The 18,871-nt window shown below is 36.4% G+C and overlaps 1 protein-coding gene across 2 annotated transcripts in view; it reads left to right on the top strand.

Moving 5' to 3' along the window:
- The window catches only part of VRK1 (VRK serine/threonine kinase 1), a 29,952-nt gene extending 11,432 nt beyond the window's left edge, over nucleotides 1–18,520 (top strand). For both annotated transcript variants that reach the window (XM_007423419.4, XM_088149868.1), the window contains exons 8-13: nucleotides 2,852–2,984; nucleotides 4,301–4,421; nucleotides 5,744–5,802; nucleotides 6,986–7,164; nucleotides 12,995–13,106; nucleotides 18,108–18,520. In XM_007423419.4, coding sequence (XP_007423481.1) covers nucleotides 2,852–2,984; nucleotides 4,301–4,421; nucleotides 5,744–5,802; nucleotides 6,986–7,164; nucleotides 12,995–13,106; nucleotides 18,108–18,166 — 663 coding nt within the window. In that variant the 3' untranslated portion in view covers nucleotides 18,167–18,520. The remainder of the gene's footprint in view (nucleotides 1–2,851; nucleotides 2,985–4,300; nucleotides 4,422–5,743; nucleotides 5,803–6,985; nucleotides 7,165–12,994; nucleotides 13,107–18,107) is intronic.
- Nucleotides 18,521–18,871: the final 351 nt, after the last annotated feature.

The following is an 18,871-nucleotide window of genomic DNA, read 5'->3' as shown; positions in this document are numbered from 1 at the left end:
TTTCAGTCTTTTCTTCCTTCAGTGTTTAACCTATTGTTTTAAAGAAAATGGAACTGCTGTGAACCTCAGCAGAAATCTTGCCTTTATGAATGTGTACGGTGTTAATATTTCTGCTTGACATTTATATCTAGTTAATGTTGTACATTTTTTATTCACTTTGCTGGCAGTTGATCAAATTGGCTATTCTGCCCTGAATAATATTCAAGAGAATGCTTGCAATACAAAATGAATTTCAAATAGCTGTTTGGGGGTGGAAGTTTAAAATTATATAGTACACCAGTGAATTACGTTTGCTTGTCTGCTTTGTCAATTTTTTATTTCCTTTGTTTAAAGAATCCATCAAGCATAAGTGTTCTGTTACTTGAAAACCTGATTTCTTAACATATTAGTTCAAATCAAATGGTTTACAGAAATATCTCTAGCTGTCTATTATTGTTGTTGTTGTTATTATTATTTAGTAGTAGTAGCCATCATTAGCAAATGCACAATTTCCAGGTTCAGGTACTTTTCTTGAGGTGAACAAGTGAATTGTAGTACTTTTAATGGAGTTCATCTGTTTTTGAAAATGAATCCATAGAACTTATTCATCCACAAGTGCTTTTGCTTGTTTACTTTACACACTCCCATATGAATTTACAGAACCATTGAGAGAGTCACTTTGTCTCTTCCTTTGGCAAGAAGTCCAAGAGTCACTGGATGGCTGTACTGCTTTTACTCAAGCAGGGATGCCAGTAAAAGAAGATCAGCCCCTAGATTCATCTGGATAAAATGGTCTATTTGTTTACCACATTATTTTAGGCATTATGAGACTGATTCATCTCCCCCTCGCTTTAAATTTTTTGTTGTTGTTTCTAAACTTGAGGTCAAAGTTTTTGTCTTATGTCCACAGTTTTTTATCAACATTGCATGAATTGTAGATAAAGAGCACTATTTTGGAAGATGAGAATTATCTAAAAATGAAAATAATTTTATAAATCAAAGTGGGGAAATATTGACTGGGTTGAAATGGGATAGCAGAATTTCTGTACTAAACAACATATACAAGTGCATATATTGCATGCCCTAAAGACAAACTTTTAGTTGCTTAAACTGACACTATTTGCATTGAAAACAAGGAATTATTCATAGCAGGAGCTCACTCTTCAAAGGCACCTTGCCAATCTTAATTACAAGATATCTGAAAATGCAAATATTCTCAGGATCATTGACTTATTTCTTATACGGGTAGTCCCCAGTCTAAGAACAAGTTCTGTTCCCAAAGTCTATCCTTAAGTTGAATTTGTATGTAAGCTGGGACAGTTTTATTGTATAATGCTGTATAAGTAGTGTTGTGTAATTAACTTGAATCATTACATGTGGGCATCAGTGTCTTCACAGACATCTGTCTTGGCACTAGCTGAACCCCTTAGTTCATCTGACTTAATTTTTTACATTTTTCTAATGAAAGTAAAATGGAAGCTGGCATAGTGCAAAGCAAAAACATTGACAGTTATTCCCAGTGGGAATAAAACCTAGTGTTTTGTGTAGAAATTTGCCCATAGGCTCAGAATAGGCACATTAGACAGAATTCTGGGGGAAATGGCTTCCTGGTTAATGGTAGTTTGTGGCTGGCTAACCTTATGATTGATGAAAAGACATCACCCCTTCTTACATGGTAACTTTTCTGTAAGTACCCATAACATGCTCAGTAAATTCCAGGGGTGCCCATCAACCCAGAAATTTTAGCAGCCCCTGGTCTAAGAGATTTTTCTGTAAGCACAAACTGAATCTTCCCTAGTTTTTTACTTCCTATATTAATTTCTAGTTATCCAGATTTGGAGCCAGGGAATGAATTTACTTACTTATTTGATTCCAGAATGACTCCAGGTGGTTTAGACTTTAAAACTAGAAAACACTAAAGAGAAAATTCTGTGGTCTAGACAACCACACCCCATAAAAACATAACCAACAGGCTCCACGAGCACCCTAGCCCAAGGCCTCAGAGAACAGCCAAGTTTTTAAGCCTTTCAAAATATCAGGGTGGGAGCTACACAAATCTCTCAGGGGATATCACTCCGGAGGGCAGGCACTGCAGCAGAGAAGGCACACTTCCTGGGTCCTGATTGATGGAGTTGTTTGAGTGAGGGGGCACCAACCCTGTCGAATCTTACTGGATGGGCAGAAACCATGGGAGATAGGTGGTCCCTCAGATAACCTGTTCCTATGCCATGAAGGGCTTTATAGCCAGCACTTTAAATTGGAAAGGAAAGAGGATAAGGCTGGTACTGACTTTTCAGTTTCTGTAACAGTTTGTGAGTCTTAGATGTAAATGAAATAGGGACTGGTGGTAAAAGCAGCATGAGGCTTCAGGTGGGAATTGAAAGCATTCACTGTTATATTGAGCCTTGGTTATTAAAAATAATTCTGAATTAGGTTTGTGCTGGTAATACGATGTTTAGAATCACCATCTACGCCCCTGAGACAATTTGTTCTACATCTGTTCAATCAGGAACTGGTTAATTTTAAGCCAGGTTGCAGGTAATATTTTACTACGTGGTTCTTTTAGCACCAATATTAGATTAATGTTATTGGATTGCAGGTAGATTTACTTTAGTGTGTTTGGGTGTCCTGTTAAATTTAATAATATAATGTTTTGCTTTTATTGGAGTATATGGAATGAATGATTAGGCTTTTAATATTAGGAAGAATCCTTGAACTAAAAGAGAATGCACGCTTACATTTGAATGTAATTTCCTGACAATAACAATATAATGAGAACTTGTCAGTATTATATAAATAAAGGACAATTTTGGATACGGTTGTTTTTAATTCTTGGATTAAGTTAAATTTGTTGTGCTTGACATTTACATAGGTATACTTGGTAGATTATGGTCTTGCTTTTCGATACTCTCCAGAAGGCAATCACAAGGAATACAAAGAAAACCCCAAACGGTGTCATGATGGAACCCTTGAGTTTACTAGTATTGACGCACACAAGGGAGTGGGTAAGATTGTTTTTGTTTTTTGTTTTTATGTGTATTCCTTCTTCTGACAAATATAAGGTAACAAAGTTGAATTATTGACCTAAATAATTCTACTTACATCTAAAAATACATAGATGGAGGGGCAAAACAGTGAATAATAGAGTACAGATAGTCCTTGCTTACTGACCACTTGTTCAGCGACCATTCAAAGTTGCGACAGTGCTGAATGAGTGGTACTTATGACTGGTCCTCAAAGTTCTGGCCATCGCAGCACCTCTGTGGTTACGTGATTACGATTTGGGTGCTTGGTAACTGGCTTGCATTTATGATGGTTGCAGTTTCCCATGGACAGTTGCAGTTTCTTGCACCCCACTGAATGACCACACCCAGTAGTTTCATGTAGATGTTAAAGAAGAGTGGTGAGAGACCTGAGACACCCTATGCTGCAGGGGCCCAGGGCTCAACCTGTCTCCCCCCACAACACTGACTAGAACCAGCAATGGAGAAAGGTGGAAAATCACTACAAAATAGTGCCTCCCGCTCCCAATTCCCAGAGCCAGTCCAGAAGGATACGATGGTTGATGGTATCGAAAACTGCCAAGAGATCCATGATTGTACCACATCTGTCCAAAGCCCTCCAAAGGTCATCCCCAAGTGCGGCCAATGCTATCTCAGGACTGTACCTAGGTTTGAACCCAGATTGAAAAGGCCTAGATAATCCACTTCATCCAGGTCCCTCTGTGGCTGAGCGCCAGCCACCCTCTCAACAACCTTGTCTAAAAAGGGAAGGTTGGAGACTGTACAAAAGTTGGTCAACATTGTTGGGTCCAAGGATAGCCTTTTACGATGGCCTCTGATTCATGATATAGGATGGCCTCTTAAGAATGTGTTTGATTCATGATACAGCATGGGATCTGCATTAGAAGAAAAATGTACTACTAGACATTAACACTGTAAGCTCTTACGTAACTTCGATAGCTTTCAGTCAAAGCCTCAATCATCTTTCACTCCATTACAAATTTCATTTTTTACATACTGGACTACTTTTCCCTGTGGTCTTAAATCTACAGCCAGAGATACTGTTATGGCAATCTGGGACTCTTCATTTTAGTGAAACTGAAATTATAATCCATACTGAATGTTCTGTCTTTATAGGCCTGTAACTAATAATACAGTGCAATATACTTGACATCTTTTCCTAAATGAAACCCTCTTAATCATCTTTAAGAGGCCTAGTGGTATTAAGTTAATTATTCCTTTTGTTCTTTAATGACACTTTTTATAACTATCAATTTTTGTCTTCATTATGAATTTAGCACTTTTTTTTTTTTATTTAGCTCCATCAAGGCGTGGTGACTTGGAAATTTTGGGTTATTGTATGATCTGCTGGCTTAGTGGTAAACTGCCTTGGGAAGATAATCTGAAAAATCCAGATTATGTCAAAGAGTCAAAAATCAGGTAAATTTAACATATTTAACAACAACAACAATACTCTTGGATGTACTCAAACTGCTCAAAATATATGTGCTTAGGTGAGACTAAGTATCACATTTTCATCTTACAAATCCAGGTGCTAAGGTGAGACAGGCTTGACAGGTTTAACTGAAATTGAATTATTGGACAGAAGTTGGATGACATTCTTGTTTCAGCTATGCAGTTAGATATTAGAGTACTGCAATTCCAATACTGATTGATTGATTGGATTTATATACCACCTTTCCTTCTGGAACTGAAGATGGTGTACATAGTCTTCTATTCATTTTCCTATAACAACAACTCCCTATAACTGGGATAGGTTGATCTCAGAAGGAGCAATTGACCCGAAGTCAGCCAGTGAGCCTTTATGATTGAGGGTAGAGCTGAGTCTTACAAGAAGGGACAAAAATGCCTAACGTGAAGGAAAAAGAAGAGGTAAACAAACAAAAGAATACACGTTGAATTGGTACAACAGAATTTTCCATAGTTGATATTACACTTGCTATTGAAATTTAGGGATATTATTATTATATTACCTGCACACAATATTTAGGGATAATATTATATATTACCCGCACACAACTGATTTTTGTACTGTTTCAAAAATCAGTACAATACTGTGGTCTGAGATAAAGCCAGAAACAATAAAACTAGAAATACCATAAAGTCTTAATGCTGAAAATTATTGTATTTTCTTACGTGGTATATGCTTTTTGCTGTCCTCACTCTCCAATGCTTATTTTACACCAGTTTGCAACAGAATTCTAATATGAACAGAAGTATAATTGTTTATTAAGTATATGCTATTTTTACTAACTGCTGAATCCAGTAGGCCTTAAATAAACAGTATTCCTTTGACAGCTAGAAACATGACAAGTGAACATGGTCCTAGCTTTCTTAACCTATTGTGCAGTCTTCCACATATAGTCTCCATAAAGCCAAATGCCAATGTCATCTTAGTTTGCTAATCATTGTTCTATTTATCCAAAACAAGATGTCATATTAGATACTGACTTCCCTAACATTCCCATCAGAAACATAATAAAACAGCATTTCTATACTTCTAACATTTTAATTCTCAGAATGTTTTCAGTCCATGTTACTAACAATATTCATAGCAGGATGACTGTAGCATATTCAATAGTGAAATATAATTTTAAAAAGCTAGGATAGCTTCATTACTGCTGTCATTAATGTATGTGTGGTTGTGTGTATATATGTATTATAGATATGAAAGGGGTCAAAATCTAGCAAAAAACTATTGATCTGTTAAACATAATTTGGCATCCTCTTTCTTCTCTTAGGAATACAGATAACATTTCAGGATTCATGAGTAAATGTTTCACTAAAGAAGATAAACCAGGTAGGAAGAGTCAGATTAAATTAGTTCATCAAATGAATGTATTTGCTTAATGTAAAGAAAGAAGAAATTGAGGAATCCGCTGAAACAAAATTGACCAATGTCTTTTTTGGGAGTATTTGAATAAATTGTCCAAAGAAGTTGCATTTGACAAGAAGAATTTAAAAAAACAAAAACATGCCTAATATTTGTGGATGATACAGAACATCCTGGAAACATACTTTTTCTCACCTCCTTTGCAATATACTTTATTTGAGGTTTTAGAGAAAGTAGAAAGGAAAAGCAACAGAATCTGCCAACAGTGTCTGTTTCACCAGCACTCTGATGCCATGGTGATCTATGAGTTTGCAGGTTTTCTTATTGCACAGAGAAGAGTCATAAATGAAACTAAATCTCATGAAATTGAGTAAAGATCATTTGGTTGTTAGGAAATAATTTTCTTTTCAGAAAAAAAAGATCAATAAAAAAATCTGACTAAATTTATTGAAAATTCCTCTTTAAATCTATTTGCTGACCTTGTTTATTTTTAAAAGTATATCAACTACCATTAAATATAGTTCTGTTTTAAGGTTTACTTTAGTTATTTATGCTACTGTAATTATTTTCATTTTCAGGTGTTGTCAAAAAATTAAGGAAGAAATTGTTAACGGTGGGATGTCTTTATCCAGATTCTCCAGTCATACTAGGTCTTCCTAATGTGTATATTGCACCTGTAAACCAAATTCACATTTTATGTCTACTATGGAATTTAAGATTATTTCTCTGAAATTGAAATATTCCTGAATAAAACGAGACTAGAAAGCCTAAGTGACTGGCTCAGGTCTGTATTCTAGGTTGGATCCTGACAAATATGGGAGAAGATGCCCTCCTTACTTGATGGACCCATCCACTCCAATTTTTTTTCTAAAGATGTGGAATTGTCAGGAAAGCTCTCCTTCTTGGCTCTTCTGTGGTATTTACCTGGATCTAACCTATTACACTGAGTATCCCAAGCAGATCTTTATGTATTTTATAGATTTTGTTTCCAGACACAAAGTAGTTTCTATGAGCAGAGAAGAAAATGTTTTTATTATCATATTTGGATAAGAGCTATGACTGTGTAGTAGTATCTTATAGATACTGTATCACTATATTGGCACATTAGAATATAATTCAATTAACTTGGACTTTTAATTGCTCCCTTTAGATGAAGTAGCCAGGTATATGGAAAAAGTGATGGCTCTGTCCTATACTGAAAAACCACCATATCAGGAGTTACGAGAAATATTTCTTCAAGGTCTGCAGGACATTGGTCACAAAGATGATGGAATACTGGATTTTGAAGTTTCACTGAATGGTGATGTTCCAGCAAAGCCTGAGCTTAAGGTCTTTTTAATTCAGATTTGTATTTAATGTCTCTTGTTTTCAGTTGAAATAAGAATGAATGGTGTTGGAAATGGGTATCACATAGGTTAAATCGGGACTGGAAAGGGAAAGAAAAAACATATGCATGAGATTTGGCTGTGCCAAAGGCTTGTTTAATTTTCCTGTGGCTGCCTGCAATCCAAAGAACTAGTTCAAGTGTGGTTGAGAGGTTGCACAAGTCTCTGAGGTTCTTCTTTGCTTCTATTATTTTAAATTTTGGGAGAGCTCTATACCATATCATAAGCTGCTTTTGAAATACCATCCCACTCAGCAAGACTACTTGTCACAAAATTTTCTTAAGAATTCTCTTCTCTTTTCTTTACATAAAAATATGTAAAAGGACTTTTTTGAATATTAAAAAAAAACATTTGCCCTAAAACTATTAAATATAACACAGCATAGTGCATGTAATTTGTGTGCAGTATCTAATTGTGTGGGTAATTAGTTGTTTAGTTATCATTGCTGAGAAATAGAAATTACAATAAAATCTTCAAATGATTGCATTTAAACTAAGCTTTCAAATGATTTGATAGTGATATCCATACATTTTACATATTAACATTTTAGCCATGTATTTTGTACTGGATATCAGGATTAATTGATCAGTCTAATTATTAAATATAATATGCTTCATGGACAGTGATAAAATAATGTAACTGATTTTGAGTTTGTAAATACTGGACACTCTTGAAATGATAAATCTCTTTGTATAATATCTTTTTGGTCACATCAGATAGATAAAATACTGCTGCACAATGAATATAGGTCATTATTTTTAAAATTAAGGCATTAAAAACACTGATTTAATGCCCCAAGTAAAATTTCATCTACTTTAAATATATATCAGCCTGATGGCTAGTACTTGGCCAATTTATTAGTTTTTATTATTCATAGAGAGGGAGATCTACAGTAAATATGTTTATTAACATAGATGTCATTAAATGATTTTTATTATTTAATATGAAATTATTTGGAATGAAAAATGCTTCTGTGTAAACTCACGAAGCAATTTCCTTACTAGTAGTGTAGTTGTATCACAAAAGCTTGTCATAAGGATCATGGGCCATGATGCTCACTAATATACTCAAAATTGTGCCTGATGTAACCTATCTGCATAATCATTGGATTCTTAATCATTCAATTTAAGTATGCCTTAACAGAAAATTTAAAGGTGACATGAAATAAAAAGGAAATAAGAAGCTGTGATACATATACACACACATATATGGAACAATATTTCAAGAAGTAAATAGGTTTGATTAGCATAAATTGAACAACAGTGGAAGAGTTGAATATTTCTAAAAAATGTATTAAAATATTGAATGTATAATTGAATATGCAACCTCATTGGCCTGAGTTGCTGTGATTATGCATATTAGAGCTGTATGTTGAATATTATGATGTTGCACTGCTATGTTATTCCTGTCATGTGATTCTGCCAATTTTCTACAAAATACTTAAATTATGTTGCTAGCTGCTCAGAGCATATCCCATGATTTTGTCTTCAGTGTAAACTAGCATATTTAGCCCTGGGCTGAATCAGTGTTGGCTTTTCAAAATGCCTACATCTGCCAAGAATTAATCTTGGCTTGTGACTTCTCATTTCCTTTGTTTTTAATGATATAGATTGTTAGCCAATTAATGTTTAATTAATTGAAACTATAAATTGTGGTGAATAATTGTTCTTGCTAGTTTTGATAATAGAATTGATCTTTTCTTGTAAGTGAATTAAATTATAGGTGTTGGTCAACATTCTTCCCCAGTCCTTTGTGCCGAATGAAGAAATCTCATTAAAAAAAATTCTGAATTTAAACATATGTTCATAGATAACCCTCAGTGTTGATAATCTTTCAAAAAATATTCTGATACACAGTTCAGTGAAACATCCAAACTTTGTTAATTTAACCAATTAATTTATTAATGACTCAGCTCTATTCTCTCTTGAATGTTTCCATTGGTTTGATTGAATCTAGCTGGAACTCACCTATTTGTTATGACAGTTTATCCAGTAGGAAATACATACATACATACATACATACATACATATACATACACACCCATAACTTAAGCTTTCTGTAAGTTCAGAATGCTTTTCTAATATCTAGGGAACTAGGGTTCACATCCCACTCAACCATGAAGTTCACCATTATACAGATAGAAAATGAAACTTTTGGGGAAGTGTATTTCATGATAAGAGCAGCAATATCAAGTAGGCACTTTGTCCCAGTAACGAGCTCTTATGGTTTGGTTAATAGGATGCTGAAAGAAGGATTTTTTTTTAAAAAAGAATCAGGTTGTGTAGATGGTATATAGTCACATCTTTCAAGAATTCTGCTCCCAAGTTATGAAGAACATTAACATCTAAAAAGCTGCATTTTCGATGAAGGCAGAAAATAAACTAGAAGTTGGCAAAGTATAGATGTAAAGTGATGATAATCCCTGTTTTTGTTAATGGTGTTAGAAAGCAAGGAGTACCTTGTGAGCCTAATGGGATTGCAGTTCTGCAATTAAATGAATAGAATTTCTTTTTCAAACGAAAATTTGAATTACAAAGGATCTAGCTGGTAACATGAGCCCTCTTAAGCATCCCAAGGAACTTGCAGCTTGCTTCCTATCCTTACTTTACACTTTTGACTCTCTGTATTTTTGGTTAGCATGTGAAGTGAAGAAATAGAAATGGTTGTCTTAATATGGTTCCAAGGTCCAACTTGATAGATTTTGTGTATAGCTCAGAATTGAGGTTTCTGTTTCTACTGTGTCAGTTTAATTGTGCTTTGCAGAAGAAAAATCCTAATCTTGAAACATTTGTCTAGTTTATAATTGGAAAAGAGACTCAGATTAATAGAAATAGGATAGGATTCTGAAGAATAAGTTCCTAATATATAAAACTTAACTCTCTTTACAATGATGCTGAAATAGTAAAAACCTACCTTGGGTAACATGAATGCTCCTCTTCAAATGAGGCAGGCGATTACAAAGGTAGATAAAAAGGACTGATAAGACTTGTAGCGCTTCATTAGAAATAATTATTTTGACTATTCTGACGACTCCAAGGGTTTGCTCCTTAAATCTATTGTGAACCCATAAAGACTTGCACAACAGTTCCCTGGTTTGTTTACACACTCTTTTTCTCACCTGAACAAATGTCTCTTCCCTTCCCTTCCATTTTTGGAGAAGATCTTATGTAAGCTTTATGTACATAGCATCATTTTTCAAACTAGTTGGTTCTAAACAAACAATAGCTAGATTTGAAGAAAAGGGTAGAAGGGTATAAGCTTAAAGGATACTCATGCTCTGAACTCAATAAGGGATTGGGTAGATTACCATATTCCTTAGTCCTCAGACAAGTATAAGATGAACTATCCTTTCTTCCAAAAACAAGTTCCTGTGGAACATTATATTTCTCATCTGTATACAGCTGCAGTCCTATACATACCTGCTAAGGAATAAACTCCAGTAGTGACATTTTTAAATTATGCATAGGATTGCACAATACATTTCTCAGTTTCAATATTGGCTAAGAATCTATTTCAAGTTGAACCTCAAAACCAGATTCTGTTGAGGATATATGATGCCATATCATAATGGCTAGTAAATTGTGAAAGAGTAGAAACAGTTGCTGCCCAGCTAATTGAAATTGGTTACACAGGGAGTTATTCATCTCCTCTGTTGTACATTTTAAGTGATTCTAGTTCTGGGATTTATTAATGAGAGAGCATTCCCTACTAGGCTTAAATTTAATTCACTTTCATATGAAATGGATGATGTTACTGTAACATTTATGTTTGTTCAGTTAACTTCTGCCAAAAGAGAAGTTACCCTCATTTTCGTGCAGTGAAAACATCCATTATTGAGCCTGTAAACTACTCAAGCCATGGGATATGCTTAGTGATGAGCCCATTGATGACATTTGATAACAGCTAGAAAACATTTGAACTGAAATAAATATGAATTAGTGATTCATAGTTTGCTGTGCATCCTGCATCAGGCTTGAGTGTTGTCTCTGTCAGAATGATACATGACTTCTCTTGCCATGTAACTCATCTGCATCAAGATTAAGAATGTGCCGTTTGTTGTAATGAGCTTGGAAACAGTTTTTGGGTGTGGAAAGTATTGGGCAGCTGCTTTTACAATAAGTCTTTAAAAAAGCACAACTCTATTCCATTTAGCCAGGAAGAATGCATTTGTATCCTGTGTACAAAAGCAATACAGTGGTGAAATATTCCTTCTTAATTTTGGTCAGAACGAACAAAAGTGTCTGTGTTTATTCCTGCCTAATGCATCACAAATCTGCTGACATGCTAACCTTGGAGTTTTGGTTGGTGTTAATCGGGCCTGTGCACTGGCAAGAAAGATGTACCTAATGCACTCCATCAGTGCAGCTTGCATATGGAAGTTCTCACAGGGGAGCTGCCCTGTGCCAGCTGAGGGTTACCTGCCCACTGCAGTTATTGTATGTAATTATCGAACCAATCTGTTCAGCCCAGCAGGGTTTAGATGGTAATCATGAAGCAACACTTTGGAAAGATGTAATGCACTCTCCCCTTTTCTCATCAGCTATATAAGCTTGTAACCACTTCAGCAGCTATTTCAGTATGGATACACTTTTATCAAACTTACCAAAAAAGTGAGTGGAAGTTTAGCAATTATTTTTATGCTGGTAGGCTAAGATATGAGCCTTGGAAAAACATTCTGGCTTCTTAACATTCATAGTAAAAAAAAGAGGGGAAAATATACATAGTTCCAGTTTCTTTTAAAATATGTTGTCCTCTGTGCAGCATTTATAATGGGTATAACCTGATGCATCTCTGGTTGAGAAGCAGTTCTTGCTGTAAGGGAATAACAGCAACATTTTAACCAAATAAGGCTGAAAGCTTTTAGAAATCTCTTCTAAAATAAATAAATGAATCCCAGTAACAATCAGCATTTTATTTATATTCTTTTCTAATTGGAATACTTTCAAACTGTATTAAAAATCAGTATGTCTTTTATTTAAATGTAATTTAGGTTACTATAACTGGGTCCAGAGGTTAAGGAAGGGAGGCTGACAACGGTGGCTGCTTGAAATTCAACTTTTCAGGGTTCATAAGCTGTAGCTTAAATTTTAATCTTAAATATTAAGAAATGAATATTTCCAGTTGTTGTGATTTTTGTATGATTTCCCATAATTCTGCACTAATTATATATTAATCTCTATTCTTTTTAAAATAATTTCAAAATAATACTGAAATATGCATTGTCTTAGCACTACATTTCACTATTCTGAAACAATGTGAAATATAGCAGATACCTAAATTCCTACAGAAATGTTTGTAAAAGGCTGAATTTCTCGGGCAACCTTAGCTGAGAGTGTCTACAAGCTGTACAAATCAAGTATACTTCCACAGTCTTGAACATTAGCAACTTTAAAATAAAATTTCAAAATAGAAAGCAAACTGCTTAGGCAATGCAAGAAGTAAATTTTGTAATGCATTTATAAGAAATATTGTCTGGAAGTAACCCACGCTCATGTGCTGTTGCATTATTTGCAGATTGTATCTGATTACTGTAAACTACAGTCTTGTTGCTGAACAGACTAAAATGGATTCATGCAAGAACTGTACAAAATAAGATATTGAAAATCATAGCATACCTAAGATAAAATGCTTTTTCTGTTAAAAGCTTTTTGAGTTAATTACTCAGAGGATAGGAAACTTTGATAGAGAAATATGGTTAGCAGTTTTATGTGTGGCATTATCATTTGTTGTTTAACTTGTCTGTGTGCATTTTTCTGTTTTGATTTGGACGATAGACAAAAAGAAAATTAGTTGCTGCATCAGAGGCAGCCACTGCTGATGAGGACAATGCCGAAATAGCTGTTGATGGTGTGAAAAATACCAAAAAAAGAAAACATGCATCACCCAGTAAGTCAAACATTCTTATTAGAATTTGTCATTGATCTATCACTGTAGAAAAATTCAAAGATGTTTAAATTCCGTGACCACTTTGTTGGGTAACTTGGAAAAAGAAAGATTGTCAGCTATCTGCCAGCAGCAAATGCGAAATATATTTATTGCTCATCATATAAAACTGATGACAGTTAGTTGATGAAAGTTGTTGGCGGTGGTTCCCTGCCCCTTTTCCCACCATTTATTTTCCTTTCTGTTTTCATTTTTATCCTCACCTATCTTGTCCAATTCACTGTCAGGAAGTGCTGACTCCCCATGACCAATTCATCACAGCAGGTTGCAGCCAGAGGCTAGCAGCAGCAACAGAAGTCATTTGCAAAAGTGAGTGCAGTTATGTTAAGAAAAGGGAGTTATCCAGATAAACTATAAAATCTTGGTAGTGTTTTGGCATAATCTGTAGTTTATGACCAGCAGATGCACATCAGCAGGACTACTGCAAGGAAGGCTTGCCAGTTCTTTTAGCAGGAAATGCCAGGAATTAGTTTGGACCTCACACATTTGCTGCCTGTGAGTTATAGCTTGTCTCCAAAAGGCCCTGTGGCAGATGGTATCATTTCCAAGTTAGGACTGTGCAAAGCATCAAAGGATTGTTTCGCTTCGAAAGAAACCTCAATCAAGGCGCCCTTTCGAGGCAGTTCTGTGAAATGTAGTGGCACCTGGTATACATCAAAACAACCACTTCAAAGGCCTACAAAGGTTTTCATGCCCAGAAGACATTTGGATCGGCAGTTCCAGCCTACTTCAATGTTTCTGTTAAAGATGTTGAAGCAGAGTGTCCTGCTTTCTTGAGTTAAGGCTGATCTTGAATTGTATTGCTTCTTTGATCTGACTGAGTTGGCTTCACAAAATGAAGTTGTACTGCTTTGGATAACAAATATTACTGGCATTTTTATTTTTATTTATTTAAAACATTCATAGCCAACCTGCTATTCAGAGGATCTTGTGGTAAGTTACAATCTATAAGGAAGCAAGGAAAAATAGTAATCCAAGTTAAATAACTAAAGCCAAGTTATGCCAAATGATATTGAAAGGCAGAATATGTCAGCATGAACCTGGCCTCAAGGGGAAGGGCATTACATACCCACCACTACTATCACTCTTCCTCCAGGTCTTAACATTTGAGCATTTAAATACCGGGAGATATGCTCTTTCAAGTATCAGTACTAATCACTCAAAGGCATTGAATATCCTTACAGGTAGTCCTCACTTAACAACCATTTGTTCAGTGACCATTCAAAGTTACGGCAGTGCTGAATAAATGGTAGTTATAGCCACTCCCTGAAGTTATGGCCATTTCAGCACCCCTGCAGTCATGCGATCAAAATTTGGGTACTCGGCAGCCTGCCCACGCAGCCACAGGGGTGCTTTAACTCCCCCACCAGCCTATCTCTGCCCTTTTGGCCGCCTTACACGCCGGCCCTGCCACCCTGTGTTCTGCTGCCCCTGCTGCCCCCAGGTGGCCTTCACTGTCTTCCTGCTGCTGACGAGGTGCACCTAGCCTGGCCCTTCACGAGGCAGCTGTTGGCCGCACCAGACCTTCTTCCTGAGCCTATGCATGCTCTTGTCCAAGTTGCATGCAGCCTTCTCGCGAGGCTTTCAAACTGGACAAGGGCTGCACGCAATTTGAAAGCATATGGCCGTGTCCAAATCACCAGTGGACCCGTGGACACATGGACAAGGCCATGTGTGGCCTCGGGAAGAAGTCCTGGTGTGGTCAGCAGCTGCCTCACGAGGAGCCAGGCAAGGTGCGCCTCATCAACAGTGGGAGAAAGAAGATGGCGAAGGTCAGTTGAGGGTGGCAGGGCCAGCAGAGCGCAGGGCCAGTGGAATGCAGCGCGGCAAGGTCAGTGGAGGACAGGGCTCATAGTGGCGGCAGGCACAGGGCTGCCCAAAGGGCAGAGATGGGGGGATGGAGTTGAAGAGGAGGCAGTCGCTTATCTTACTGAGGTCGGGGCTGGGAGGGACCAAGCTGGAATGGCTTGGATCAGTGTGGGTCCTCACATAACAACTGGATGGGATTCAGTTAATGACAGCAACTGGGACTGCGGGGATTGCTGTCACTAAGCAATGCAGTCACATGGTGTCGTGCTTCACAGCCTCATTGCTTAGCAGTGGAAGTTCCAGTCCCAATTACCTGAGGACTACCTGTAGTAAAATTAGTAACGTCTGACTGCTAACATGTTGTTATTAGATTTTTATCCTGCCTTTTTTATATATAAGTCAAGGCGGTGAACATACCTAATATTCCTGCCTCCCCATAATATCCCTGTGAGGTTGGGCTGAGAGAGAGTGACTGGCCCAAAGTCACTCAGCCAGTTTTCATGCTAAGGGAGGCCTAGCACTCTCAGTCTCCTGGTTTCTAGGCCAGCACCTGGACCACTTAGCCAAACTGGCTCTCGTATTAGGCAGGCAGTGCAATCATTTTAGGTTCAGCATTATATAATGTCTATGTGGCAGCTGTGTTCTGCACTAGTATAGCAAAGCTGCATACGTTCTCCTTCAGGGAGAGTGCAAACTCATTCAGAATTTGAGAGCAGAATCCTACTCCTAGTCAATTCAGTGTCTTCTTAGGATTCATCATCAGTTTACTGGCCATCCACTGGCTCATTAGGGTATCCAGCACCTGCATTGTTTTACCTGACTGGGTGTTAACATACTGGTGGTACTTAGTCCCAGACCCCAGTGAACTCATTGAGTTGTTTCATAAAGATGTTGAACAACAAGGATGACCAAATGGATCACTGTGGCATCCCACGGTTTAGCAGTCATGAGGCCAAGTGGAAACACCTGAAAGCCATCCTCTGGAGTTGATCATAGCTAAGAGTGCAATCAGTGAAGAAAAGTGCCTCCTACTCCAGTCCCAGAGAGTCAGCTCAGCAGTCAAATCCACCACATTTGGGTGGATAGTTCTAAAATACTTTTAGATGGAAGTTCATTTTAGGAGGGGCTATACCACTGTTTCTTTCAAGACATGGAAATTACCCCTAGTGTAATGAGAAATTTATCACACCCTGGATGCACCCCATCAGTCCTCCTTTGCTCGATCTTAATAGTCAATCTTGGGCCATATATTATCAAGGCATTATTACATCCTCAAAGCCCACCTGAGGAATAACTGTCTAATGGTTTTGGTCACAGGCATATAAGGAAACTGCAGAGGTGTTATTTGAACATGGTTCTAATTTAGGAGAGTCTGATTATATTCTGGAATTACATATGAAACACAGATCTCATAGCAGGCAAGATGAGAGGCCTGTGAATTTTAGTGATTGTTAAAATGAGTTAGATACTGAGAAAATACAAGCATTATTAGTGCTCATTAATGTATTTTCTGAATCAGCCCTTTAATCCAATTTCCTATTAGAGATCTGGAAAATAGTGGCTTTATGTATGTGTTAAGAATGTACCTCAAATTCTTTAAAGTCACATTTAAGAAAAATCTCCCTACCTTAGCTACAAGTAAAATGTATGTTTTTCTATTTACTTAACATCAGTAACATACTGTACATGGAAAACTAGATACTTCTGACTAGATGCAGAGTTCATGTAAGGATAGAGAATTAAACTGAAATATTTCAACATTGCTTCAAGCTGGATTATATTTCTTTCAGTATGTGTATCTTCCTCTCAATTTCAAGGCTGGTAGTTTACGTGGATGCATGGGAAGCACACTCTTGTTGTTGTGGCTATAGACAAATGTTCCCTATGCTTCCATTTGGGCAATCAGACTGAAAGCACAACTGTGTACTTCATTTTCCACATCAGTTGCTGGATGTAAGACTTAAAACTTGAGTATGAGCAAGGAAAGTCAGGAGGTGAGGATGAGCAACTCCACTTGTTTCTGTCTTCATAATCATTTTTTCCTCGAGATTATTTGTCCCTTCAAGAACTTTATTTTGTTGGAGCCAGAGAAAGTTGGCTAGATATTTACTGCCGATAGGTTGCCAGTTCACTGTTCCAATCAAATATTAACTTCAATTCAATATGTTTATTGTTTTGATTGCCGGTCATAACAGATAAGATAAAACCTACATAAAAGTGGCCAAACATTAATAAAATACGTTAAAATGTGCAAAAATCAGTAAGAATATTAAACATTATTATTACATCAGATAAAATAATGAAGAAATATTAGGAACTTTTTTTACAATCATCTCTCTGCTTAGCAGCAGCCCATGCAAAGCTTGCTAACCTCCATAGCATTGTCTCCTTGTCTAAATTCATTAAATATTCAATTTTATATGACTCAGGCCAAAATGATTTTTCTATCAAAAGGGGGTCCAAAAATTTTCCACATGCAGAAATAGGGCAGTACAATAAACATTGTATAAAAACTTCCATAATTTCCTTGGAATGTGGGCAGAAGCACATATTATATAGGATATTAAGAAATTGGTCCTCTCTAGTTGCTGACACCTTTTGCTGGAACCGTAGTCTCGTGAGTGCCTCTCAGGAGGATGGCACTGTAACAACATACCTCAAATAATGTTGGGATTCAATTTTAGTTTTAAGTGCATACCAAGAGGCAATTTTATTTTGTGATAGTTTTAACAAATTTCTTTAGGCGAAGATTTCCAACACCCTGCTTTAAAATAACAGATTATCATTTGCGTTACTTAAATTTAAAAAGGATGCTGGAGAAAAACCAAAGGTATATATGCGATTGGATAAGAATGTAAACCAACTGGTGCAAAAGTAGTGGAGAAATTCATTTGCTCCAGGAGGCACAATCAAATATAGTTTGTGTGGCTTGGGAAACCATTTCTGTGAACTTTACTACTATACATTATATGAGAGTCAGTAGTGTCCTGAATTTGATACGGATTGTAAAGTGTTAGTAAATTCTTGCGGATTTCATTTTTTTAACTTAGTCATACAAAGTGGTTTGATTACATTCAGATTTTCTGTGAACCATCTTTTTAATAATGAAATTGTCTTTATTCATAATAACTATAGAGATGGGAGCCACCAAACCCAAATTACAGAAGATCTCGCCAAAACCAAGAAAAACTTGAAACCAAGGAAGAGATTTCAGAAGTAAAAAAAACAAAACAAAACAGAATATGAGTTTCCTACTTGCACTGAGTAGTGATTTTTTTCTTTTAGATTTTACCTTATTGTAGTAGCAATTGGCTTTCCCCCCTTTTGTATGTGTATTTAAACAGTAGACTCTTGCAATATAGTGCTGGCTTGGAAAAGTAAAGATTTTAAATCTTATGTATAGAATGTATAGTTTAGTATCATTAACAAAAGTTTCAAAGTGTTTAAATGGCATTTTTTTGCACATTCTTGCATTCAGTCAATTTCTATAAACTTGAATAAAAATGAAATAATGTCTGTGTAAAATAAATCTTGAATATTTAATTATATATTGTTGGTGGCATGTGTATGTGTGTCTAATCACAGTCTATGACATGGCATTTGGGTCAAACCTATACTAAGTTTTTTATAGTCTAAAAAACTAATAAAAAGAAACAACCAAATCAAAAATTGACTGGAGGCAGATAAACAGGAAGAATGCATTAGTTCAAACTTATATACTTTGGCTTAACTGGAATAGGATATCAGTTTTCCCAATGCTTACTTGAAAATTTGAGATTTGAGCAATGGGTTGGTAGAAGAGAAATAGATGCACAGAGGCCCTGGGAGGCAGTTCTAAGCCTATGGATTAGCAAGGGAAAAACTCATAAATAATTTTAAGGAACAGAAGGCAGTTGGAT

Source organism: Python bivittatus, unplaced genomic scaffold (genome assembly GCF_059951505.1).
Source record: "Python bivittatus isolate LINGU-HERP-01145 unplaced genomic scaffold, Pbiv_v1 ctg000580_np1212, whole genome shotgun sequence".
In the NCBI taxonomy this organism is placed as follows: Eukaryota; Metazoa; Chordata; class Lepidosauria; order Squamata; family Pythonidae; genus Python; species Python bivittatus.
The sequence above is the reverse complement of the archived record's forward strand: the minus strand, read 5'-3'. Positions and strand labels throughout refer to the sequence as shown.